This window comes from Chelonia mydas, chromosome 12 (genome assembly GCF_015237465.2).
Source record: "Chelonia mydas isolate rCheMyd1 chromosome 12, rCheMyd1.pri.v2, whole genome shotgun sequence".
NCBI lineage: Eukaryota > Metazoa > Chordata > Testudines > Cheloniidae > Chelonia > Chelonia mydas.
Genome location: NC_051252.2, coordinates 24,679,162 through 24,707,019, shown reverse-complemented (window position 1 = coordinate 24,707,019; position 27,858 = coordinate 24,679,162). Strand labels below are relative to the sequence as shown.

The window sequence follows — 27,858 nt, the reverse complement described above, 5'->3', positions numbered from 1 at the left end:
TAGGGCATTGGCTGCATACAAATATGCCTGGGTTTAGTTAAACCCCCGTGTGAACACCTTTATTTTAGTTTGAGCGGTTTTGCTTAGCCCTGTTCTTAATCCATGTAAACTAAACTATAGCAAGCTTGGTTTAAATTGAACTCAGAGCCTTTTGCATTGGTGTATCACAGTGTAAGTAAAAACAGTGTAACTCTGCATGTGGGTAAGTCCTATGACAAAAGGTTTTTTTTTTTAAATTGTTAGCTAAACCCTTAATAAATTTTAAAAGGCTAGTACAGACAGCAGAAGTTGTGTTTGTATTTAGCAGGGAGAAGTGAAGCTAAGATGTGCCTCTAAGGCTAACACGTTTAAAAAACAAGTTAAAACATTATGCCTTTGTAGATAAGCATTGCTAAACTATGATTCTAAATGAGATCAAAAAGCACTAGAACCCCCTCTGCCTACGCTTCAGATAAGGCGGTTTTCACAGCACGATAGCAGTCCTCCCTAATCTGTGTTTTTGCATTGAAGAGACACTTCTGGGGGAGGATAGGACCACTGAATCCCAGCTGGCAGGGGCCGGAAGCCGTTCTCACCCTCAGCAGCACGTGACCCAAGCCCACCAGGAGCCATTTTTCTGAGCTCTTCTCTGCAGTAGATTTGGGTACAGGAACTGAACCCGGCTCTTCTGCGTCCCCACCCGCCGCTGTCGCCACTTGGCCGTCAAGCCACGCTAGGCACGTCCGCTAGCGGCTCCTGGCGTTCGGAGCGGCCCGTTCTCCTCCCCGCCAGCAGGGGGCGCTGCGACAGTTGCGGGGCGCGGTGGCTACTTCAGTGTGGGCTGCGGCTCGTCGTCGTTGTCCCGAGCGCGGCCCGGCGCTGAGGAGAGACGCGCGGAGTTGCTGCTCGGCCGCCCGCCCGCGCGCGCGCGCTGCCTCCCCCTCGCCATGTCGCTGCCGGTGTCGGGAGCCCTGCGCAGGGAGCTGGCGGAGGCCGTGTCCGGGGCTCGGCTGCTGGTGGTGGGAGCCGGCGGCATCGGCTGCGAGCTGCTCAAGGATTTGGTGCTCACCGGCTTCAACAACATCGACGTGGTGCGGCCCGGGGCCGGAGCGAACGCCGGGCGGGGAGAGGGGGCCGGGGAGCAGATACGGGCTTGAGGAAAGCGGATCGGAGGGAGCCGAGCGCGGCCCGCTTTGCGGGGGTAGAAGCGGGTCGCGGGGCCGCCGGGGGAGCGTGCGCCGTGCTCCCCCCTCCCCTCTCATTGTGTGTTTTCAAACTGCTCCTGCCCGCCAAAGCTGCAGGGACTAGGGAGGGGCTGCCGCGTCCCGCAGGGCCCCCTGCGCGTGGGCCTCCGGGGCTGGCGGGAGGAGAGGTTACAGTGGGTGGGAGAGGTGGGAGCTGGCTTGGCAGGGCTGATGGGGGTGGCCTGCGTTGGGCGGGTGGGGAGCAGTTACCGCTTGTGTAAAGAGAAACCCTGACAGAAAATAAAGTTTCAAGCCCGGGAACCCCGAATATAAAATCCAGTGTAACGATGGTGTGTGCGCTTTGCGTCCTGTAGGGATTGGCTGTCCAAAAAATACTAAAGACTCGAGTGGGATCTCTCGCTCTTCAGGAATTCAGAAGTGTGTTCTGAGAATTCACTAATAACATCTGCATGGGAAGGCATCGCTGTCTGTCTTTCCCCAACAGGGATTGCGCAGTCACATGGTGAAGTAGAAGCCTCGCTTTCTCAAAAGCTAGTAGGCAAAAACTCGCGTGGGAAATAGCAAATCCTGTTTGCCACTTTTCAGCTGCCCCCTTAAAATCTTAGCAAAAAGTCGGTGTTCATTTTTGCTTAATGCTTGCTGTCTTTTAGTAGAGATGTTAATATCTAGAATAGACTGCTGTTGTAGTCTGCTGGGTGATACTAAAAGCGAAATATGTGGGTGGTGAAATTGTATTTTTAGATAATGAGTTGTAAAATTGTCAGTCTTGAAAGTCCGATCCTGATACTTCCTTCAGGCTGTTGCTTTCACTTTTGTTTCCTGATGTGAATCTCTAAATTGGAGTATAGAAGAATGGGTACACATGAAAAAAGGGACTGTTAGCACTTTTGGCAGAAAATTAATGTCCCCAAATAAACCTGGTTTTCAGCTCTTAATTCATTACTATCATGTAATGTAGTTGTAAAGAGAGGTTTTTTTAAAAAGGCAGATTATAAATTTAGCAGGTCTTAGTCACCTGTCTTATTTCCATCGCTGTTTTGATTTGTCCGCATTTGGCCATAAACAAAGTTTGAAAATGTTGTGTGGAAAACAGATTTTAAGTTTAGTTCTGAGAAGTTTTGTTCATGTCCAAACTTGCTTAACAAACTAAATTAGGAACTTTTATCAGAAATCATGTTTTGACACTTGGCAAATGGTTTCCAGACTCATGGCCATGTTCAGCCCCTAGTACGTTATTCCACAAGCAGTCCCATTTATTTCAGTATTTTCTGGATGGAGTTAACATTGATATTGTGTCAGTGAACCAAATCTAGAAAAGAGGACGAAGATAAACATTTTTCTTCATTGTGAGGCATTTTTAGTGTTTTTCTCACCTTGTTATTGGACTCTTGTTACCCCTTAAAAATAGCAAGTACTTTTGTTCCAAAGATTGCTGTGGCTGCCTTGAAAAATCAAGGTTTATAAGCCAGGTAGATTTTCCATTGGCATGTTTAGTATTTTGCTTGTGCCCCTGTTTTAGGACCATGGCCAACTCTATTAGCATACATAGGGGTTGGATCAGATCCTTAGTTTTGTTCCCTTCACTCTTTTCTCTCTCTCTCTCTCTCTCTCTTTGACAGCAGTTTGAGAGTGTCTATCAAAATTTGACTATGGAGGAAGGGGCTGAGCAGTGGACAAAGAGAATGAGAGCAAATTGTCAATTTGGGCATGTTGCACAACTTGGATATTTTGTGGCATATGTGTTTAGTCCACCTGATGGCATGAGTAGGCATTGATGTCAGCAGGCTTGTCTAACAAAATTTGATTGTTGAAAATAATTTTGAACAATCAAGTTAGGTGACAGTGTGGAACGTGATTCGTCATCTGTGCTGATTGCTAAGTTATGGTCAGCATTGTCATGCAACTGAGTTTTTCAAAACCGTGTTCAAATGTGATCAGTTTTTGATATACAGACATGCTCAGTGGAACTACTAGTTTGTGTAATCCCTGTATTAGACTGTAGTGAAGGCTACTGTGTCAGGATGTAAACTGAAACCTACTAAGCTACACATTCAGCGGGAAAAAGAGAAATAGAAGCTACTGCATACCTGAAATGTGACTGAGTTAATATTGGTTTAAGAACTTTAACTTCTGCACTTTGTATTTTTATTTTAACTGCAGCCATAAATCTAGCCATAGAGGGCTTTTTATTCAGTTAATAAAGTATATGGGGTAAGAAAACTACATAATAGTAAAATATATATTGTTCATGATCAGAATTCTTGCAAATGTTCTTCATTTGCACATGACATTGCTAATTTTCCACACCATTTTGAACATATCCTAAAATACAGAAGGATCAGAAATTGGAGCTTTCCTACTAACTAGCATGCACATTTTTAATATGTGGTTCAAAGTCACATGTCTGTGCATTTTTCATTTTTCCCAGGGATTCTTTCTGCATTATCTAACTCTCGCATCCTTAAATTGTGAAACTTATCTTAGCTATTAACATTACTGAACATGTGCAATCACTGTAACTGTGCAAGAAGATAACCAGTTAGATATGTAGTTGATCATTTGTATGTGCAGGTCCTGCAGCTGTCGGTGTGCATATGCACAGATCTGAAAACTTGAGCTTTAAAGTCCATGTACATCAATGCATTTAATTGTCCTGGTCAGTTAAGTCTAGTAATTTTAACATTTTAAATGTAAAATCACATTGTTTTTATTAATTAAGTTTCTAATTCAGAAGGCTTGGGTTGTGCTTTTTCTTTTATTATTATTAAGTCAGGGTGGAGGGGTAGAAGGTGAAATGAAGCTGTTCCTGAAATTCCTGGTCTTAAATGTTGACTCAGCCAGCTAGAACAATTGTGGTTTTCATGTTTTTATTCATAAATGCACATCACTTTACTTGATAAATTGCAGTAGATCTGAAAATTGTGCTCTCTGAAGATAGCATGAAGAACTCTATTTTAATGTTACATGCACTACTTTCGGTCTGTTTAGTTTGTAAATGTGAAATGGCTGTCTCTTATGCACTTATAGATTGATCTGGATACTATTGATGTCAGCAACTTAAACAGGCAGTTTTTGTTTCAAAAGAAACATGTTGGGAGGTCAAAAGCACAGGTAAGGAGAAAATTTTGAAAACTGAACTTTTTTCTAATGAATATAATAAACATCTTTCATGTTATGAATGTAATATTAAAATAGTTATTGTACATACTAGATCAACGTCGAAAATTCATGATTCATATATCATATCGCTTGTAATATTCTTTTCTGCAATAATTGATGGAGTAAGTATTGATACAGTATTTCTGCATTTAAAAAAAATTAAAGCCCAGTATTAATGCGTAGTGTTTGCAGATTTGTTGAATCTTGAATGTAAGGTAGAAATATTGGACTACCAATTGTTTGTTCTTTTTCAGGTGGCTAAGGAAAGCGTGTTACAGTTTTACCCAGAAGCTAATATTATAGCTTATCATGACAGTATCATGAAGTATGTTTGTCTTAAATTTTATTTAAATACTCTTATTATTGGGAATTTCATATCTGTATAAATATCTAGTTATTTAAAACTGGTATCTTGAGGAGATTTTATAAAATTACTAAATATTGAAAAATTAGCTATAAATGTCAGGCTACAGCAAACTGAGTGACTTCAGTTTGGGCATGAATTTATGAATTTTATTTCAATGATATTTATTCAAATGTTTGTATCCAATTTCTCCTTTTTTCAACCATTGTGGAAGTTTTCTAGAACAGTGTTACTCAACCTTTTTGATACCAGGGACCAGCTTTCTGCCTTCCTAAACTCTGTCAGAGAGATTGCAGGCCGGTGCCGGTCTACAGACTGGTCGTTAAGAAACACTGTTTGTTCTAGAACATTAAATTCTGCTTGGGCCTCAGGTACTAATTGGATAAATGTGTAATTTGAATATTTTTAAGAAGTATGTTGAGTTCTTAATAAAAACCAGAAGACACTTTAACATGTGTGGAGATTAACACATTTGCATATTCTACTCTTATACATGTGAAACACTTTTTTAAAATCATAATTTGACCCTAGCTCTCTGTGTCAACAGTTAACATTTAAAAATCTAGTTAAGAGTTAACGTCTTTAATGTACTAGATCAGTACAGTACAAAATACATCTTTCCATAAGATGGAGTAATTTTGATGGTTTCATTTGTGTTTTTCCAGTTCCTTCAATACCATGTTTTATGTTGTGTTAATGTTAATTGTTGACACACAGACATTTAAATCTTATTAGCTTTACCCTTTTTCTTCGTTCCTAAAATTTTAAAACCATTAAATATATTTTCCAGAATATACTTCTCTTCTCCCATCAACCCTTTTTCCCTGCCTTTCCAAAAAAAAAAAAAAATGGGAAGTTTTTTCTAATTGGGTTACAAACGTGTTAGATGGGTTAACAGTTAATGTTATAACATTTACTAAATCAACATCGCTACAGTATTTGGTTTAGAATGTTAACATGCACATTAAAAGATGCTGTCAAATACATTTTTTAGTTCAACTTTTTGTTTTGCTTTCTCTTTATTAGCTGTAAAAACCCTTCAGCATTTGGAAAATTTCTTTGCATATTAAATTTGCCTCTTTCACTACCAGACATTAACATTTCCCCCTGTGTTCCAATGGAATTGATATGCACATCGTGTTTTTTGTTTACAAGTTTTTTCATAGCTATTAAAAGGGGACTTGTGGGATATGTAGTGCATTCTCCTCCACTGCGGCTGAAAAGATTTTTGTGTGAATCATATTGTCAATGTTGTTAGAAATTTGCACAGTTCTGGAAGTACTATTGGTGAGTGAACTACTGCTCCAGAGCTTAAAAGGAGAATTTTCACCCTGCTTTGGATCATGGGAGTGATTTTTTTTTTTTAAGTGGAACTACAAAGGACATTTCCCATTGGACAATAGTTTTATAGACTAACTAATTGTCAGTAATAATAGGAGAGGTAATAAATAATACTGTTCTGTAAAAGTAGTTCTTTATTTTAACAGTTGGTGGTTATGCATTTTGTTTGTGCATATATTGTTTCTATGTGTTTAAGAACTTTACTGAGTAATAATATGCATATTTCCCTATCTATAAGGATAGGAGTCTGAATGACCATAGCTCAGTTGGAGAGAAATTAAAACTAAATTTGGGGGGGGGGGGGAAAAACCCTTCCAAAATAACTTATAACTAATAGCATTTTTAAACAAAAAAGGTCATATCTTTAAAGTCCATTGTTTGGGGCCACTAAGTCCAGATGGGAAGCTTGGAATAGCTCCTTTTCAGTAGTATAATGTTCCCATTCCTAGCCCTGCAGTGTTGAAGAATATAAGACTTTAAATTGGGCAGAGGACAGGTGAGATAGTTAAAGGTGAGTGGTAAACTTCGTTTATGTCTGTGGAACTTATCATATGGATATTATTTCTGCTTACATTGTTTGTGTAGAATTTCTGCTGTGCCATAATAACCAAAAGCCATTTAATAAACTGGTTTTAATATTTTTTCTTTTCTACAGCCCTGACTATAATGTAGAATTCTTCCGGCAGTTTACATTGGTTATGAATGCTTTGGATAACAGAGGTGAGATTTCCACTTTTTTTATGGCTTTATTTCTGAGATGAAAGAAATGAGACCTGCACATAGAAGGTAGAAACCAAAAATTACTGAGTTCTGATGTCAATTCTGACGTTAATGCTCTTTGCAGCCTCAGGTAAGTCACTCAGCCTCTGTCTCTGTCTCACCACCTGCAAAATGAGGTTACTGCTTACTTACTTCACTAGGGTGGCTTTAAGGTGTACGTCATGTTTGTACAGTTTGGACTTCGCAAATGAACAGTGGTGTAGATGTAAATGCTAAGAATTAAAAGTGTGCCCCCCATGGTAGGAAGGTCCCCATGATACATAACTACATTTTAGTTGGCATTTTCTATGTTAAGAACAGCTGTGAATATATTGTACTAACTGAAAGATTGGTGTTGTGAGAGAGGCAAGGTGGTGTGTATAATGAAATGAGGTAGGTGCAGATATATGTTATGCAGGAGGCTGGTCTCCAACCTTTCCAAAGTCAAACGTTCTCTTTTAGTTAATATTCAAATTAATCCTGAATGTTTTCTCTTCCAGCTGCACGTAACCATGTGAACAGGATGTGTCTGGCTGCTGATGTTCCTCTTATAGAGAGTGGAACTGCAGGCTACCTTGGACAAGTAACAGTTATCAAAAAGGTTAGTTGATATAACTTTTTATTATTGTTGTTTGATTCATTTATTCTTTCGGACAGCATAGGCTGGATAATGTCCTTTATGTTTATCGAGATATTGCTAACATTGTCACTTTTTAATGATGAATACCGTATTAGTAGCCATCACAGTGTGACTTACAGAAATAGTTATCTTTTCCTGATTCTATAGGGAGTGACAGAGTGTTATGAATGTCATCCTAAACCAACTCAGAAGACTTTTCCAGGCTGCACAATTCGCAACACTCCATCAGAACCTATCCACTGCATTGTGTGGGCAAAGTATTTGTTCAAGTAAGTAAACATATTTTAAGAAAAGAGCAATCACACTGCACACTGTTTTCTAATTTCTAAATGTATCGCCAACAACAAAAAATCAAAATAGGCAAATTAAAAATTACTTTACAGCATCCTTTTTTCTTTTCCAAACTTCTACCACATTTGAGGAATGCACTGAAAACCTATTGATAGCTTGCCCGATCAGTTTCACTTAATGATAGAACAAACTCTAAAAACAGACCGATATTCTAGTATCGCAGGGAGAAACTGGCAAAAAAGTTTCTTAGGCACATTGATATGGGTTGATTGGAGGTGTGTTTGCCTGTTGCTTCATTATAAATTGTGTTTTGTGGGAAGCCAATGAATATTTGCGACCACAATTACTTCACTGATTGAAGAAATTTGCTGCCTTTTTAGAGGCACCAGCTTACTTCAGTATAAATAAAAGTGATAGACACAGTATTGTTGGAGTTATATTAATGAGGAGATAATTTAAGAGAAACTTGGCTTTACAGCTCATTTGTTTCCATTTAGCTTTGTGTTGTGTGTTGTCTTGCTGAAAAGAACATAATTTAAGATTAGATGTCACCTGCAAGATCTCAATGTGACCTTAGACTAAATTTCTGAGCTGGAGATTTATTATTTAAAAAGTTTTTCTCTTCCTTTCATGTTGACTGGTTGATAACAGTAAAGATCATGAGCTTTGAGGGAAATGTGTTAAAGGCAGTACCCTCTCAACAGACATTTGAAAGGCAACAAATACTAACTCCCCCTGTGCCTTAGTTTGTTTTCAGTTATAAACTGCATTTCATGATACAGTTCTGTGGTGACCTAGAATCCTATTTTCGACGCCTCTGACTCAAGGAATATTTCCAACACACCTCTGAACAGCATACTAACCCACAGAGAGCTTCTTATCAAGACTACAAAAAGAAGGATTCTGGGTGGACTCCTCCTGAAGGTCGAAACAACAGACTGGACTTCTGCATAGAGTGCTTCCACTGACGTGCATGGGCTGAAATTGTGGAAAAGCAGCATCACTTGCCCCATAACCTCAGCCGTGCAGAACACAATGCCATTCAGAGCCTCAGAAACAACTCTGACATCATAATCATGATGACGACAGCACCTCCTTTGTCAGCCTTTTTGAACAGGTTGAAATATGAACAAGAAGCTGCTAGGCAGCTCTCCAACACCACTTTCTACAAGCCATTACCCTCTGATCCCACCGAGGGTTACCAAAAGAAACTACAGCATTTGCCCAAGAAACTTCCTGAAAAAGCACAAGAACAAATCCGCACAGACACACCCCTGGAACCCCGACCTGGGGTATTCTGTCTGCTACCCAAGATCCATAAACCTGGAAATCCTGGACGCCCCATCATCTCAGGCATTTGGGACCCTGACAGCAGGATTGTTTGGCTGTGTAGACTCCCTCCTCAGGCCCTACGCTACCAGCACACCCAGCTATCTTCGAGACACCACTGACTTCCTGAGGAAACTACAATCCATCGGTGATCTTCCTGATAACACCATCCTGGCCGCTATGGATGTAGAAGCCCTCTACACCAACATTCCACACAAAGATGGACTACAAGCCGTCAGGAACAGTATCCCCGATAATGTCATGGCAAACCTGGTGGCTGAACTTTGTGACTTTGTCCTCACCCATAACTATTTCACATTTGGGGACAATGTATACCTTCAAATCAGCGGCACTGCTATGGGTACCCGCATGGCCCCACAGCATGCCAACATTTTTATGGCTGACTTAGAACGTTTCCTCAGCTCTCGTCCCCTAATGGCCCTAGTCTACTTGCGCTACATTGATGACCTCTTCATCATCTGGACCCATGGAAAAGAAGCCCTTGAGGAATTCCACCATGATTTCAACAATTTCCATCCCACCATCAACCTCAGCCTGGACCAGTCCACACAAGAGATCCACTTCCTGGACACTATGGTGCTAATAAGCGATGGTCACATAAACACCACCCTATATGGAAACCTACGGACCGCTATTCCTACCTACATGCCTCCAGCTTTCATCCAGACCACACCACACGATCCATTGTCTACAGCCAAGCTCTACGATACAACCGCATTTGCTCCAACCCCTCAGACAGAGACAAACACCTACCAGGTCTCTATCAAGCATTCTGACAACTACAATACCCACCTGCTGAAGTGAATAAACAGATTGACAGAGCCAGAAGAGTACCCAGAAGTCACCTACTACAGGACAGGCCCAACAAAGAAAATAACAGAACGCCACTAGCCATTACCTTCAGCCCCCAACTAAAACCTCTCCAAGGCATCATCAAGGATCTACAACCTATCCTGAAGGACAACCCATCACTCTCACAGATCTTGGGAGACAGGCCAGTCCTTGCTTACAGACAGCCCCCCAGCCTGAAGCAAATACTCAGCAGCAACCACACACCACACGACAGAACCACTAACCCAGGAACCTATCCTTGCAACAAAGCCCGTTGCCAACTGTGTCCACATATCTATTCAGGGGACACCATCATAGGGCCTAATCACATCAGCCACACTATCAGAGGCTCATTCACCTGCACATCTACGAATGTGATATATGCCATCACGTGCCAGCAATGCCCCTCTGCCATGTACATTGGTCAAACTGGACAGTCTCTACATAAAAGAATAAATGGACACAAATCAGACGTCAAGAATTATAACATTCAAAAACCAATCGGAGAACACTTCAGTCTCTCTGGTCCCTCGAGACCTAAAAGTGGCAATACTTCAACAAAAAAACTTCAAAAACAGACTCCAACGAGAGACTGCTGAATTGGAATTAATTTGCAAACTGGATACAATTAACTTAGGCTTGAATAGAGACTGGGAGCGGTTGGGTCATTACACAAAGTAAAACTATTTCATCATGTTTATCCTCCACCCCCCACTGTTCCTCAGACGTTCTTGTCAACTGCTGGAAATGGCCCACCTTGATTATCACTACAAAAGGTCGTGTCCCCCCCCCTCGCTCTCTCCTGCTGATAGTAGCTCACCTTAAGTGATCACTCTGGTTATAGTGTGTATGGTAACACCCATTGTTTCATGTTCTCTATGTATATAAATCTCCCGACTGTATTTTCCACTGAATGCATCCGATGAAGTGAGCTGTAGCTCACGAAAGCTTATGCTAAAATAAATTTGTTAGTCTCTAAGATTCCACGAGTACTCCTTTTCTTTTTGCGAATACAGACTAACACGACTGCTACTCTGAAGCATTACATGGTAGGTGAGTCTAGCTTCCTGTTGAGCCAGAACAGAGAGATAGAGGTGGTTTTTAATAGTTTCTTGCCTTTTGTTTCAAATATAAATTCCCAGTCATAGGTCTTGGTGTTCCTTCAAGAGGTTAGGTCATGCAGCCTTAAAACAAAATTGCCATGAGATGACCTTTTTTATTCTGGAATTTTTCTGTTCATAGGAAAGATAAATAGCTCTACTGCAGGATGGGACTAGTTAATTTCTCAATCCATGTTTGTAAGAACTTTCCATTTGGAATTCTATTCTTCACTTTATTTCAGCTCTGTAGAAGTGCAGACTATGGACATTTTATTTTCTTGCCCTAAAACTGTGTGACATTACCCAGGGTACAATATGAATGGTTGAACAGTTGTGTCCCCTCAGTTCTCTAGCTTGGGTGCCTTTTACCCTTCTTCACTGTGAGAATCACTCCTCATGTGCCCACACACAGCCTCCAACATGTAAATTACTCCCAGCTATATTATATGAGTGCTATGGCCAGCCATTCTTGAATTACACTTCAGAGAAACACTAACAATTTCCCAGTCCCAGACTTTCCCCAGAAGTGTGCCCTCTCCTGGACAACACAAGCTCATATAAAATCTTGCACAAATCTTGTTCTCCTAACTGAAGTTTCCTGAATACTTAAATCCAAACATACTGGTTTAGATAAAACAATAAAACAAGTTTCTTATAGAAAGAAATAAAAATTTTAAGTAACTACAAGTAATGAGGCATTAAAAGTCAGAATTGATTACAAAGAAAGAAAAGGTAAAAACGCAACTAATACCTAACTTAACAAGGTAAGTGCATTCAAAGCAAAAGGTCTCTCACCACATGTTCTGGCAGTCTTACTGGCTGAATTCCTTTCAGACAGAATTCCCCCCTCAGTCCAAACCTGTTTCTTTGTTCCTCAGGTGTTGTGGTCACTGTGGGGAGAGAGAAAGGGAGGAACAACTTGTGGTATCTGTTCCTCATTCTTACCCTTTTCCTCCTCTTTGAGAATCATCTCCAGCTGAGATTCAGGAGACAAAGTCTAGTGGGGACAGGAACCTTCAGCTGTTTCTTTACCAACGTGTAAATTTCTCCCTCTCACCCTTTTTCCTGCCAAAGAATTGCCATTTAACCAGGTGATGATCTATTTGATTCCTTGACACCTGGCTGAGGCGTCAGTTTGCCTTTTGTATCTGAGGAACTGGTTTGTGACTGCTTCCCCAGATTTGGAATATGTTTTAATAATATCATTCAGTAGAATCTTATAACTTTATATACAATGTTGGCACACATATTGTACTGGGACAATAATGATCAGCAAATTATGAGTTTTCAAATACCACCTCACAAGGCATACTTTATGAAATATTTGTCATAGTTTTGAAAAAGGAATGAATATAGGAGTACCAGCTGTCACACTGTGTATGGCTGACTTTTTAATTAGCCTGTTCTTTTATCAAAGGATGCTCCCCTCGCAGAATATTTTCTGTATCATTTTTGGGGTCCAAATAAATTTGGTATATACATCATACTTCCATGCTATAAAAGCTCTGAGAAATTATCCTGTTGTGGCTTCTCACAATATAAATATTAGACTGTGCTAAATGAAATTCTCATAACAAAATATAAAAATCCTAGATTTAACACAGCTGTGATAATCAAGTAGAATAGACTGGGATAAGTAAGGTTTCAGAGTAGCAGCCGTGTTAGTCTGTATCCGCAAAAAGAACAGGAGTACTTGTGGCACCTTAGAGACTAGCAAATTTATTAGAGCATAAGCAGGAATCATAACATTAACAACCGGGAGGAGAACACTTCAACCTCTCTGGCCACTCAGTAAAAGATTTAAGGGTGGCAATTTTGCAACAGAAAAGCTTCAAAAACAGACTCCAACGAGAAACTGCTGAGCTTGAATTAATATGCAAACTAGATACCATTAACTTGGGTTTGAATAGAGCCTGGGAGTGGCTGGGTCATTGCACATGTTGAATCTATTTCCCTAAGTTAAGTATCCTCACACCTTCTTGTCAACTGTCTTAATGGGCCATCTTGATTATCCCTACAAAAGTTTTTTTCTCCTGCTGATTATCGCTCATCTTAATTAATTAGCCTCTCATAGTTTGTATGGCAACTTCCACCTTCTCTATATGTGTGTATATATATATTTTCGTAGCATATGTTCCATTCTATGCATCCGATGAAGTGGGCTGTAGCCCACGAAAGCTTATGCTCTAATAAATTTGTTAGTCTCTAAGGTGCCACAAGTACTCCTGTTCTTTTTGGGATAAGTAAAGCATCTATCACAAATTTTTTATGACAGGCTTTAAAAAACCAGGTATAAAGAAGGAACTACTTACTTAACAATTACCTTATGATAATCTCATGTTTTTTTGTTTTTTTTTTAATACGTAGTCAGTTGTTTGGTGAAGAAGATGCTGATCAGGAAGTATCCCCTGACAGAGCTGATCCTGAAGCTGCCTGTGAGTGACATAAATCAGTAACTTCATTGTATATGAGTTGTGTTAATCAAAATGTCTTAAGTTTTACAGCTAGTTGTATGATATTCAATTAATGTTAGTCTATTAAGAAACGATCCTGAGAACTGTCTACTTTCCCTTCTCCTTTTGGATTCTCTGATAGGCCAATGGATTGCAGAGGGAAAAAACCTCTGAATACTTCAGAGACAGGTGAATGTTCAGTTCTATTCCCTGGATAGCGTTAGTTTATCCATGACGAAAAATATGTTGGGTCACAACCTGCTTTGTTTAAATTCAAAAACATAATCAACCTTTTATTTTATAGGGGAGCCAACAGAAGCAGGAGCAAGAGCGTCTAATGAAGATGGTGATATTAAACGTGTTTCAACTAAGGAATGGGCTAAATCCACTGGATATGATCCAGTTAAACTTTTCACTAAGGTAATAGTTTTGCTCCCGATAACTATTATTGTTTGAAGTGTGTGAATTACTATAGACTTTTAAGCGAAAATTTTCAACTTGGATGCTTAAGTTAGCAGTCAAATCTGATCATTTAAGAAAAATAATAATCCTGATATGACACTGAGGCCTTGTGTACACTGCCACTTTACAGGGCTGAAACTTTCTAGCTCGAGGGTGTGAAAAAACACACCCCATAAGTGATGCAAGTTTCAGCGCTGTAAAGTGGCAGTGTAGACAGTGCAGCAGCGCTGGGAGCTACTCCCCTGGTGGGGGTGGTTTGTTTTTTTACAGCTGGTGCCGCGACTACACAGCCACGTTAAAGCGCTGCTGCAGCAACGCTTTAACGTTAGTAGTGAAGACATACCTGAGAGTAGTTCTTGGTGTAGCATCGTGGTCCTACCATGTATACTCCTTTCCCTGTGCTCCAGTGGAGGGACAGTTACCAGCTGCCTCTGTTGCACCAGAGTAATGACTAAATTGTAGTTAAATTTACATCTGATTTAGTTATTTTTAAAGAGAAAAAATTCAAAAACTATTTTTGAGCTCTGTGGGAGCCCCTCCAACATAAGCAGATGCAGTCTGAGTATGGGAAGGTTCTCCTTTATGCTCTGGGTGCAGGCATCCCAGGAACAGGGATGTAGGTGCTGTTTCGGAGTCCCTCCCCAAACAGTTGTCCCTAGTGGACAGAAGTTAGGAACAGGCATGATACGGACTGTGATGTTAAGCAGTACAGACTATTACCATGGTCTTTAGAATTAGATCACTATTTAAGTTGACATATAGGTAAAAATGCCCTTCAGCACACGTTCCAATATTTACAATGACTACTTCAGTGTGTGTTTGTGTGTGGTATCACTATTCCCTTGACACTTCATGGATGATAAAATATTTGGGTGCTAACTACTACTTATTTCTATTTTACATAAAATAGTTAATGTTTTAGAAGGCAGGGATTGGGAGTAACTTTTCAATTTCTATTTCCCCTTTGTGCCTTCTTGAGGTGAGGGGAATTGTTATATAATTTTAATCACTGTGGCTGAACGTGCTCTCCGGTAGAGAAACACAAACTCTTAATCTTAAAGTAGATTTAAAAATGAAGTAAAACAATACTTTCCTTTTCATTTTTCATATTGTTTTGTAGCTTTTCAAAGATGATATCAGATATCTGTTGACAATGGATAAACTGTGGAAAAAAAGGAAACCTCCTGTGCCATTGGATTGGACCGAAGTACAGAATCAAGGTAATCTTTTTTCCCTTTTTTTTCCCCTTTTGTTTTTTGTTTGTGCTTTATGGTATACTTTAAATATTCAACCATATAAAACTGTATGCACTTCACATACCATTGTAACTATTTAAAAATATTGATTTTGACATTTAATTCTTTGAAGATCTGCTGTTTCTATGGAGAATGAAAATGCCTTTCTAAATTTGACTTGCCCTTGCTATTTCAAGTATTAAGTACATAATTCTGTAGTTCTCATTTTAAAAAACTGAAGCCTCATAGAATACACTGATATCCTCAGCTGTAACAATCAAGTGTTGTTTAAACTATACTTCATTCTTGACAATAAAAATGTCTCATACTCAGATTGTCTTTGGACTGCCTTCCGTGTTTGTATTAGTTACAGCAATTTTGAGTTTTCAGCAGTCTTACTGATATGAATATACTAAACTTTAGCTTTTGAAAAGGAAGACGTAAGTGCAGATTTGTTATAAACTATTTCAGCTACTCTAGTTTATGGCTTATAATTGCATGTTTTCTAAATGGAGTACAATTTTATTAAAATTGGCAAATTTGACATCTTTAAAAAAGACATCTATGAAATTCCTAAATATTTGTAATCTTAACTTTTTTTTCTTTCATTTTGAAGAGAAAAACATGTCTGATCAACAGAATGACTCCTCTTTAGGCCTGAAAGACCAACAGGTTCTGGATGTCAAGAGCTATGCACGTCTGTTTTCAAAGAGTGTTGAAACTCTGAGAGTTCACCTAGCTGAAAAAGGTGATGGAGCTGAACTTATATGGGATAAGGTTAGTTCAGAAGATGTATAAGAACTGGTCATATGCTAAGTAAATGTGCTAATCAGTTATTAAAGGCTTAGTTTGATTCTACAGTAACACTTCTAGGAACAAAAAATAGGTGTGGCTACTCATGAGAATGCGTATTTTTATTTAGTCTTTAATAGTTCTGTACAACAATAGTTAAAACAGTCTGGCAAATAAAATTGAACAGTGCAGGTAATTCCATAATAAAGTACATATATTTGGGGAGTGCAGGGCTGCTGTCCACTTTACCCATCCTGGCCCACAGCCAACCTGCTGCTAGGACCTTGCCCTCTCCCTCCTGAATGGGGAGGTGGCTATAAAAGAGAATGGATTTACCCATGGTCACACATTCAGCAGAAGGATCAAGTATTTGGAAGTAAAATAATTACTTTTAAAAGTTGACATATCTGCTAGAGCAGTGTGGAGCAATTTTGCCACTTCTAGTTGTGGCTTTTAAAATAATTGTACTTTGTTAGTCAGGAGAGAGATATGGTAATACGTTTTATTGGACCAACTTCTGTTGGTGTAAGTGACAAGCTTTCAAGCTTGTCCCATCCACCAACAGAAATTGGTTCAGTAAAAGATACTATCTCACCCACCTTGTGTCTCTCACAGCTACAACAGCACTTGAAACAACAATGGAAGATATTGAATTCTAGTCATATCCATTTAATTCCTCTCCAGTATAGACCCTTACACAGAGTTAAGGATGGAGCCAATTACTGTGTAAAGCTAGTGCAAAACTCTAACCATGGACATCTGATATATTATGAAACTTTGTTAAAGAAAAGTGAGGAACAGAAGAGTTGATCTGGCTATTGTCTGAACATCAGAAATAATGTGATCTTGTCTGTGAGCTGTGGTTATCTGAGTTGAAATGAACAGCGGAGAGTTTCTTTTTAAAATGACCTCACCACACTTTAAGCAGTGGGGGCCATTGTCTGGCTTATCAGAAAAGGTCAGAGAGCAACTTGGTGTGGCATCTTCATGTCAGGTCAGTGTGGAGATGTTAACCCATTCTCGCCATGTGACCAGAAGAAAGGAGGGACTGTTTATGTCCATGCAGATTGGCCCAGACAAGGGGGATTTATTTATTTTTTTTGCCTTCCCCACAGCTGGTTGGGGGCTTTGTTGGGAGCAAAAAAAAGTTAGTGGGGATTAGGCTGTGATGTCACAACTCATTATGTAAGCTTGGGGCGGTTGTCTCATGCAAGTATTACATAGGGAAGGGATGCGGTGATCAGATAAAGGAGGTACTCCTATAAGGAGCGGAAACGGGCAGGGGTTCAGGACTCTTGTGACCGGTACAGCCGGGAGTAAATCCATTGCTCTTGTATAGTCCTCCCCCCATTCAGGAGGGAGGGGGCAAGGTCCTAGCAGTGGGTTGACTGTGGGCCAGGATGAGTAAAGTGGGAATGTGGACAGCAGCCTTGTACCCTCCCAGATATATGTGCTTATTATGGCATTACCTGCACTGTACAATTTTATCTGCCAGGTACTTCCAGATGTTTAGGAATAAAGTTTCAGCCTAATTAAACCACATCCAGTATCTTGTGTCCTTTTTCTGGCCTAGCCGGACAATAGTCTTTCTGCAGTAGACTTGTATAGTAAAAGATCTGGATTGTTGTACTGCCATTTCTGAAAAAAATGTGGTTGGAACAAAGAGCTGTTAATAGAAACAACATAGAAGAAGAGTCAAAGGTCAAACTGAATTATCGGTGAATCCAGTAATGTCAATATAACATGAAGAGACAAAATAAAAGATATAACCTCACTCACCTTGTCTCTAATATCCTGGGTCTGACACAGCTACAACTACACACCATACAGTAAAATATAAACACAGATTTTAAAAAAAACCAAACAGTTAAGATGTCAAATTAGTAATAGATAATATAAAGTCTTAATTGGAAATACACTTTAAAAAAATTCCTGCTAAAGCGCTAATCCTGCAAGCTGCTATGCATCAGCATACCATCAGGATCTTCACTTAAATGCCAAGTCATAAGTTCAAGACTGTTTTTCTTATAGTTGAAAACATCCAACGTCAAATACAGAAAAATGCGTTATGCTATATTTTAGGGTCTTACCATATTGGCAGTTGTTTGATAAAAGTAGAATCCTGAACTCTATGGTTTGGCTCTGATGTGAAGGAGAAAGAACCTTTATTTTTCATTGGATGGCAATGTAATAGAGGAATGGTCACAGATTTGGGAATTAGGAGGTTCTGAAATCTAATCCTGGCTCTGTCACTGACTTTCTGTGTAGCCCTGGGCAAGTCACCTCCCCTGCCCTTTCTTAGTTTCCCTATCTGTTATTGGAGATAAGACATTTACCTACTTTCAGGGATGCTGTGAGGATTAGTGTCTAGAACTTGCTTTGAACATTTTTAAAGCGTTATGTAAATACATTTCCAAAATGAAAATACGTAGTATTTATAATATTTGTTTAAAGTACAACACTGTCTAAAAGTTGAAACATAATACTATCTGAAAGAAGAAATCAATTATAATTACTGAGTATTGTACAAGATCTCTCAAATTGTCTGTATTTATGGTAATAGACTTCTGCAAACATTTCTTCCAATTTAAAATCTATTCTAAAATGTTTTGTTAAACTTGTTGGCAGGATGACCCATCTGCAATGGATTTTGTTACTTCTGCTGCAAACCTCAGGATGCACATTTTCAGTATGAATATGAAGAGCAGATTTGATATCAAGTGTAAGAATAAAATTAATAATGACCTCGTTAAATGAAGTATTTTTCTCTAGCACTCCTTTAAAGGTTCATACACTGGAAAAAAAATCTACTTTTGCTTTTCTTTTCTTTTTTTTTTGCAGCAATGGCAGGAAATATAATCCCTGCTATAGCTACAACTAATGCAGTGATAGCTGGTTTGATAGTGCTGGAGGGTTTGAAGATTTTATCAGGAAAAATAGACCAATGTAGAACGGTAAGCAAGATAACATTTTTGCTTTTGTTTTGAAGTTATTCATTATATATTTGACCTTCATTTTTTCCCTCTTCTTTCTCAAAGATTTTTCTGAACAAACAACCAAACCCAAGAAAGAAGCTACTTGTTCCTTGTGCATTGGATCCTCCAAATCCCAATTGTTATGTGTGTGCAAGTAAACCAGAAGTGACAGTGAAACTTAATGTACACAAGGTTACTGTGTTGACATTACAGGATAAGGTAAAGACTCTGAAACCTTAACTGTCATTTTTTACTTAGCCTTTGCATTTTTTTCAATTTATATCTAAGGTTAAGTACACTTATTGTACTACAAAATTTTGTTGATGTTTGAACCCTTTTTATTACGGTATGTATGTCAAGATTAGCAATTATGATACTAAGAGGAGAAAGGAGAACACAAACTAATTAGAGATACTTTTTAAATTGCATTTTAAAATCTGTAAGGGAAGTTTAAAGACAAATGTCAGTTTCAGAGATGAATTTTGTTAAGAAATAGAAAATGAAATAAAATTCCTTAACTGTATTGCTAGTAACACCTCAGATTATTAAAACTGACTTGTTAAATCTGTGTCCACTTTTCAGAGTATATTTAAGCTGTTTACCTTTTTCTTTTTACTTTGAACTTTTCTCATCAAGGACAATAAAACTAGATTAGTCGGTTCACTTCTAGTTTATTCTTATTAGTAGTACTTATTAGTATTAGTAGTACATTATAACATGATAGCTATTTTAACATCCTGTCTCTTGTTGAGTATCTTAATATTAGATTTTAAAAAAAACCTACCTGAACACCTAAAAGAGAGGGCCCCAGTTACATAATTTAGTCGTTTTTTGTATTGACTGGGTTTTGAGATTCCAGTTATGGTGGGGAATTTAATTTGATCAGATGAATAAGATAGATTTTTTTTAATAGGCTTTAAATGCAGATGTCTCAAGAAGAAGAAATTATTGGTCTTAAAATAGAGTATTCAATATTTATCACTTTTATCCTTTCAGATAGTGAAAGAAAAATTTGCTATGGTAGCACCAGATGTACAGATAGATGATGGAAAAGGGACTATTCTCATATCTTCAGAGGAGGGAGAAACAGAAGGTATGTCCATACTAGCTTTCTGGTTCGTTTGCAACTACATTGAGTCCAGATGGCTTAGTGTAGTGTTGTTTAAACCTCTTTATTAGTAGTCCTGTGTATAAAACAAAAACCTCCCCAGAAGTTATGCACAAATGTATTAGAAGATATTAAGGGTTAAGTTGGATGCAGAGTGATCAGGAAACTGAATCAAAATGTTTCTCTGTTCCATTATTCTTCTGTTATGGCAAGGTATTGGAAAGATCATAAGGGTTACAGTGTGTAGATAAAAATGGCATAAAAAGGAATGAGAAGATTCTGAATCTTCTGGCTTTTATGCTTTAAACTCTACCTATAAAACTTTAACGTATATTTGTACCTTTTTGAATTATTTTATAATATAGGTAACATTTTATTTAAAGTAAATCAAATATACTTTACCAGTCTCATTTTCTTACAGTGAATTACTTGTTTTTGAAAGCAAACTCCTATTCATTGAAGTACTAGTACTAATTCTAGTATTTACCAAAATTTTTGTAAAAATTCTGTCAAATATTTCACTATTTTTGTAGCAAATAACCACAGGAAGTTATCAGAATTTGGAATTCGGAATGGCACTCGGCTACAAGCGGATGATTTCCTGCAGGACTATACCCTGTTAATCAATGTGCTTCATAGGTAAAGATTTTGGAACATTTGTTTTCTTACATATAATATATATTCTATAGCATTGTTCTAAGGCGAATTTTAAACAAACAAGTTTAAAACATTAAGTGACTAAAAGGATATGAAGACTTTGATAGGGAACATTTGTCTTACTGTTGGATTGAAATAATTTGACAATTTTAATGCAAGAATAGGAACTTGGAGAGATCTTAGTTTAATTAAACAAATTTTATGATACACGAACAAGAATGCAGTGTATGCTCAAAATAAGTACAGCTGGTGGATCTCAAAGGAGAAAATAGGTATAGCTTTCTGGACTGTCATATCAAAAACTACTAACTAAATGGAAGATTGATGACTATTTAACTACCTGTTATCAGAATAAAGGGTTGCAAGTTTGGTGCTCAAAATCAGTAGTCAGTTGAAAATCTTGGCCTGTTTTATTTACTGTGTAGAATGCTCCTAGAACCAATATAAACATAATTATATTGTGGGGAAGCTGAGTAAATTATTTACATACTTATAAAATAGATTCATTCACTCGGCATTTGTGATGAACACAGAAATTGGGCATTTAAATTGAAGGAAACTCTGAGGAAAAAAATTCAAATGACTATTTACCTCAGTGTTGCTCTTATTTGAAGAGGCATTCCCAGGTAGGCCATTGAAACAAGGTGTGTATGTGAATACAAAAAGCATGTCAGTCAGGAGGGAGCTTGAACAGCTTTTCCATTTATTATCATTTTGTGATAATTACATGTTGCTCTCTTAGTAGTGGATTCAGATATGTGGTTTTGTTTATGAAAAGACCAGTGTGGAGCTTACATGTTTGATTAAAAGCCTATGGGTTTTTCCACAGTGAAGATCTAGAAAAAGATGTGGAATTTGAAGTTGTTGGAGACAGTCCAGAAAAAGTTGGCCCCAAACCATCAGAACCAATTTCTAAGAACATTACTAATGGTAGTGATGATGGAGCACAGCCATCAACTTCAACAGGTAAAGAATACTTATGCGATTGAATTAAATAGCTCCTTTTACTAGAAACCTACCTGTTTGATTGTGCACTACAGTTAAAACATAAAATAAGTGTCCTTTACATGATGACTTAAAGCTGAGTCCATTTTTGTAATGTGAAATAGCAGTGGGGCCCAAGATACCTATTATGAAGGCATCTTATGTGTATATAACATATAAATAGTAAAAAATGCACCTCTGAGACTATCATTACAAATGTTAATGTTTTATCTTAAATGTAAACTTTTAAAAATCTAAACTACTTGAATAGTTTTTCTTATAAGGAAGATGTTGTTTAACTGCAAAGAATTTTGCAGGCATAGAGCAGTTAAAGGACTAGAGTGTCATTTGCAATGATTGTGTAAAATAGACTCATCATGTCGTCATACTGTATGTTGGTGAATAAATAAAATTATTTTTATGAACCCACACAAAGCAAATACCTCCTCTGTTACAGCTTTTGAACCGGTTGATGCTGGTGGTAGTTTGACCAAAAAAATCAGTTATATAGATAGATATACACACACTAATAATATCTAGCTCTTAAATTTTATAGTGCCTATCATCAGCAGATCTCAAATCAGTTTCATTCTCCCCATTTTACAGTTGGGGAAACTGAGGCACAGGGAAGGATGTGAGTTGCCCAAGGTCAGCCAGTAGGGCGGTACCAAGTCCAGTGTTCTGGGCAGTAGGACACACTGCCTCCTTTTTCCCATTCTAAGCAAAGCATGGTGAAAGCAGTATTTGCTAACCAGAAAAATATCCATACCTTCTCTTGCAGTTTTAGAATGTCTGTCTGTCTGTCTGTCTGAAGGTATCCTAAATAGTTTAAGAAATAACTCCAAATGGATATGGGACTCTAAAATTTAAGTTAAGATATTTGAAACTTCCTGCTATGCACTCAGAGCTGCCACAGAAGCACAGATTATATGAAACTGAAAGCTTGTTTTATGTAGAAATTATTATACATGTTTTCTCTTTTAAAGTTTTTTGAGAAGTTCATATGACTTTCGTGGTTCTACACAAAATATATGTGCAAAAAAGTGATCACTTGCCCATGCCACTTAATTTGTCACTTTTTCTAAATTGAGAATAAGCATTAGAGCGTGGTCAGAATTATTTCAAATTTAGATAGAGGCAATTTTTATAAGTACTTCAAAAAAAGTTTCTACAGTGTATTCATACAAAAAACAGGGTTCTTAAAAGGTAAATCTGCTTTTCTAATGTATCCTTTCTGTTCTCCTCTTTACATGTTCCATTGTTATCTTTTTAGCTCTTTGTTAACACAGCTTCCTGTCTATTCTTTTTCTCTATGCCTGGTTCTTTTTCACTCTTATGGGCTCTGACTGTTAGTAGAAGTTCTAGTTCATTCACTAAGAGTAAAAGTTGAAGATGGACTGGGACTCAAGTGTGTAATTATTCTTGACTTAAAACACCTGCACATAGGGCATATGTGCATTTCATACTGACTTTGCATGTGCACAAAGATCTTGCCAATTAACCCTTATCCCAACAAAAAAGTATTGGATGTTCAAGGGTGAGAATGTCTTATCAAAAAACAATCCGTTCATTTTTGGCATTGAAAGCATTTTTCTATTTTTGTGCTAAGTGAAAGAGTCAGTTTTTAGAGTATACCAATTGATTATTTTTTTTTAGCTCCAGATCAAGATGATGTATTGATTGTTGACTCTGATGATGAAGGTCCTTCAAGCAATACTGATGATGATATGGAAAATAAAAACCGCAAGAGAAAACTAGAAGATAGAGAGCATGTCAGTACAAAGAGAATGCGTTCAGACCAGACAGAAGAGCAAGATGACATAATAGCACTAGACTGAGTGCAAATACCCAACGATAGAATGATCTAGATAATGTAATACAATAAGATGTTACTTTGGGGTGTGTTAAATGTCCAGAACTAGACTATTTTTATGGCCTTTGTTCCCAGGGAGAATCACACCACTGGCTTACAGAACTTGTGTCCATTCCTCTTGATGGTAAAGCACTCATTTCAATAGAATCTTAGAAGTTTTCCAGTATCCTATATTAAATGTAGTAGAAACTTAGTTTATAAATACTTAAACATAAGTATTTGCTTAAACAGTCATGAAGACAAAAAGCATGTTATTTTTATGTAAATACATTTAGATATAATTCACTAGGACAAAACTACTCTTGTTTAGTAAAGGGTCATCATTTGAAACCCAGATTTATAAATATGTAGATTTTTATTTTGGCTAGACATAAAATATTTTTAGCCTAGATCTAACCATTTTTCACACCCTCAACTAATATGAGATAGCAGATTCTTTAAAAAGAGAAATAAGAAGTGCTATGTTTAAACTCTCTGATCTTAAACATCAGCTGGCACTGTGTACATTACTGTAAAACAATGTTAATTTACTCAAGTTTTTCAGCACGTACTGCCTGGTATGTCAATGTAAGAAACAAATTTTGTGTATTGTTACAGTTTCAGGTTATTTATATTTGCTGTTTTGTAAAACTCAAATACTATTACTATACTGTACATCTCATGGACCAAATAAACGACATCTGAAATACTTGCTATATCTGTTTGCACAGTCCAAGTTTATGTGGAATTCTGGGATATTTTACCAAGTATACAGTCTTCATAAATTAATACTGTACTATTTTCATTTTTGAAACATGATCTCATAGTACAGAACTTAAAAATTAATCTGTTTGAGGTAGAAGGGGAATTTTTTTAATAAAACTTCTATGTCAATATTTTTTTCCTGGACAATCAATTATTGGCCTATTGAATGTGAGCATTTAAACCAGCTTTTTCCAGGTTGTAATCTCCAATGGATATTGCCACTTCATGGCTTTGGAAAGGGCTGGCACTGGGCTTTATGCGGTTCATTAGATTACACTAAAACTACTGTTATGGATTTCTTTCTAACAAGAAGTTCTGTAGTTCAGTTTAGTATTTGAAAAATTACTGTGTGGTAAATGTGTAAGTTTTGGAACAATATTTTGAAGGTATTAAATTTTTGTTCATTTCAGTAGCGCCCAAAGTTTGCAATATGTCTGCAACATATTCAACTTGAGGTGAAGATTTCACACCTAAATCAGGATTACTACTATTTTACCAAAGTTATTTTCAAAATGGAAGACCACCAATCTTACTGAACCAACACTGCTTGCTTTAGTATGACTAGTGTTAGCCCTACAGAGTCAATAAAATTGACCAAATGAGTTCTATTATTATGGCTTGCACGCCAACAGAATTTTAAATGAAATTCTCAGCAGAATCTGGTGATTATGATGTGCAGTACAGAAATAACTCTACTTAATGTTCAGATTCCTGGTAGAGTGTCTGGGCTGTGACATCTACATAAGCTACTTTTTCAACTGTAAACAAAGCAAATGATATAGATGCCAACAGGACAAAAAGTACAGGATTCCTCAATTCCACATTTAGTCTTCTTTCATACTGTATTTTTGATATAAGACTGGTTTCGCCATTCAAAAATCCAAATATGAAATTCTAGGTCTAGATGCTTAGTCTTTTTCTTTTGTTGACAGGGCAGGACTTGATGTCAAGTTGAAAATGAAGACATGATCCAAGAGTGTTTTTAATCATGCCAAAGTAGCATCAATTTTAAAAGAGAAAAGAAGAAATTTTGATAGAGGACTAACATTCTTGATATTTTGCTTCTGTAGCTTTCTGTGTGCATGGCGAATTCAAGTACAAGAGTTTGGATAATGTGTCTTTGCAGCCCTTCTTAAAAAAGAATCTATAGAATGTCGTGAATACATGTTCAGATGTAAATCTTCCTTTACTCAACTGTTCAGTATTTCCAGAAAATTAAGGCAAATGCACTTTTTCTTTACAGGGTTTGTGTATGTGTTTTAAAAGAAACTTTATGGCTTCGTTACTACTGCTTGTGATCCATATATTAGAGCTTTGCTGTCATGCCACAATCAGAAACTCATGCCATCTAGGCTAACAGCCTGTGTCCAAGATGCTGTAACCTTGTCTCATATTTTACCTAAATGCTTGCTAACAATGACTGGTATGAAAGACCTTTGAGAAATACCTACCATTTTTATCCATCAGGGGAAGGCTGCAGTTTTGATTAACTTTCTGATTTCAAGTTTACTCATGTTGAGGGTTGCTTTTCATCTCTTGGCATTTGAATTTGGTATGAGCCAAATGGCTAAGATTTTCCTTTAAACAACATAAGCAATTTTGCAACAGGATTTTCTCGCAGATTGGAGAATGGAACCTTGGAGTCATGGCTCTCAATTCTCTGCTCTAACAATTAGATTTACTTTCTTGAGGGACTTTTTATCACCACTGTTCATTTTGTTCCATTGTCAAGGAACGTTCAAAGGCATTAGTCTCACAGATTGGAAAGCGGCGGGGGGGGGGACCCAAACCTTCTTTCTATGCTTCATTGGTCACTGGTCCCAAACACTTAGGTGTTCTGTCTGTTGTACAGTACTGAAATGCTGTATTTTTTATTACAACTGTTTCCCAAAGTTTGTGGGGAACACTCCCCTTGGTGTTTCACATTGCCACCTGCCTTGCCAGCTTGTTCTATTCCTTGAATACACCACTGTTAAACCAGTTTCCAGAAATCCTGCAGTATGGAGCTAAAATGTAGTAGTATTTGGCCCTAAACTTTGAATCGTAGGAGTTAGCCTGGCATTTGTGTATGTGATAAATATTTTACCTGTCTGTGAATGTGTGCTTTTTCTATACTACTTAGAAGCATTGTATACCCTCACTTAACTAAATTATTAGATGCGAAAACCTATGTCAACAATCCAGTTAAAATCTTGTATTTGCTGAGTGAAGTTTCCATGTAACCTGTGCATTACTGTCTGATTTACAACTTAAAATCTAGCCTAAAATTTAACACTACTCATTCAAAAAAAACAATGTTTTTAGGAGTTGAGCTCTTTTTTGTTTGGGTAATCAATGCTTAGGTGACTAAATGAGTTCTGAGACTTTTCTTTCTTTAAAAAAAATATTTAAAAGGGAGTTATAAAAATACTGCCTTTAAACAGGCTGTTTCTATAGAAATAGGCGACTTCAAGATGTGCTGTTCATTTAGTGCTGGATATTCTCTTGGGTCCTTTATTAAGTTCAGAAATACTTGATGAATCACTAAATATGCAAACTGGCTCTGAAAGCAAATGAAAGTCTACATTTCAAAATGATGGAAGTGTGGATCACCTTAATTTGACCGTCATCACCACATTATACTCAGATTTTTTTCACCTAAACTTTATCTTGCTGCTGACAGCTCCAGATTTTTTTTTAAATTAACAGAAAACTGAACAAAGAATTTCCGAAATTTACCATTTTCAGCTGTGACAATTTCAGTTGTTAAACTCTTCTTTTGTATGGGTGTTTTTAAAAAAAAAAAAAAAAAGTAAGGAAATATACTCAAGAAGGTTATGCCTAATGGTTAAAACACTAGAGGCGGAGTCAAGAGATTATTTCACAGTTTCTCACTTGAGTTACTGTATGATGCTAAGTAAGGCCTTGTCTCCATTAGAGATTTTTGCAGCAGTATAATTGCTTCAGTGTGGTTACACCAGTGCAAACTGCTAATTGAACTGCTGTAAAGCAGTTCCTGTGTTGGTGCAACTTGCTATGGCTATTTATTACATTGATGCCATTTTTCCTAATGTAGTTATTTAGGAAAGCAGCCAGAAAGAGGCTGTAAAAGAGGGTTAGTACTTAATGCTTGTTACTTTATGGGCATGTTCTGAAGCTTAATTGTCAATTGGGGGTGCTGGAATGAAAAGCACAACTACAGGGAAGTATTTACCATAATTAAATATGAACATATGCATTCACTTCCACCTCAAACATCCTTGCTAAACTGGGTAATGGAAACTAGCATGAAATTAAAATGGAAGCTCATGCTCCTTTGTTCTGTGGACTGTTTTGTGGGAAGAGATTCTTGTGGACTCTCCCTAACTTTCCAGCCCTGCACACAAGCAACTGCTTGGTTCTCAAAATATTTTATGTGGCAGACTAACCAACCCCTCCGCTGAACTGTCAAAATGAGACTTTTTTTCCTATCCCCTTCAGCCGGGAGAAAGCCTAAATTGGGCAACTGACAACAATTCACTGGCCTGGTTCCTAAAAAATCAGCTTTGAAATTGGTATTACTAATTTACTGCTTGTA

General features: G+C 37.6%; 1 protein-coding gene across 2 annotated transcripts; it reads left to right on the top strand.

The window, feature by feature from the left end:
* The first annotated feature begins 605 nt into the window (after positions 1-605).
* On the top strand, positions 606-24,253 carry UBA2 (ubiquitin like modifier activating enzyme 2). 2 transcript variants are annotated; one of them, XM_037878228.2, is made up of 17 exons: positions 606-1,070; positions 4,212-4,295; positions 4,598-4,668; positions 6,704-6,768; positions 7,308-7,408; positions 7,595-7,716; positions 13,387-13,454; positions 13,777-13,892; positions 15,055-15,154; positions 15,786-15,946; positions 18,590-18,683; positions 18,803-18,915; positions 19,000-19,155; positions 19,933-20,029; positions 20,578-20,683; positions 21,531-21,667; positions 23,342-24,253. In XM_037878228.2, the coding sequence occupies exons 1-17, from the start codon at positions 927-929 to the stop codon at positions 23,521-23,523; spliced, it is 1,917 nt and encodes a 638-aa protein (XP_037734156.1). In that variant the 5' UTR covers positions 606-926; the 3' UTR covers positions 23,524-24,253. The 2 variants fall into 2 exon arrangements, with proteins under 2 accessions (XP_037734156.1, XP_037734157.1); XM_037878229.2 differs by having other exon boundaries at positions 616-3,840.
* Positions 24,254-27,858: the final 3,605 nt, after the last annotated feature.

Coding starts and splice junctions, on each gene's coding strand:
- UBA2 (XM_037878228.2), top strand. CDS start 927: ATGTCGCTGCCGGTGTCGGGAGCCCTGCGCAGGGAGCTGGCGGAGGCC. Junction 7,717..13,386: donor TGGGCAAAGTATTTGTTCAA/GTAAGTAAACAT, acceptor TTTAATACGTAG/TCAGTTGTTTGGTGAAGAAG. Junction 15,155..15,785: donor GACCGAAGTACAGAATCAAG/GTAATCTTTTTT, acceptor TTCATTTTGAAG/AGAAAAACATGTCTGATCAA.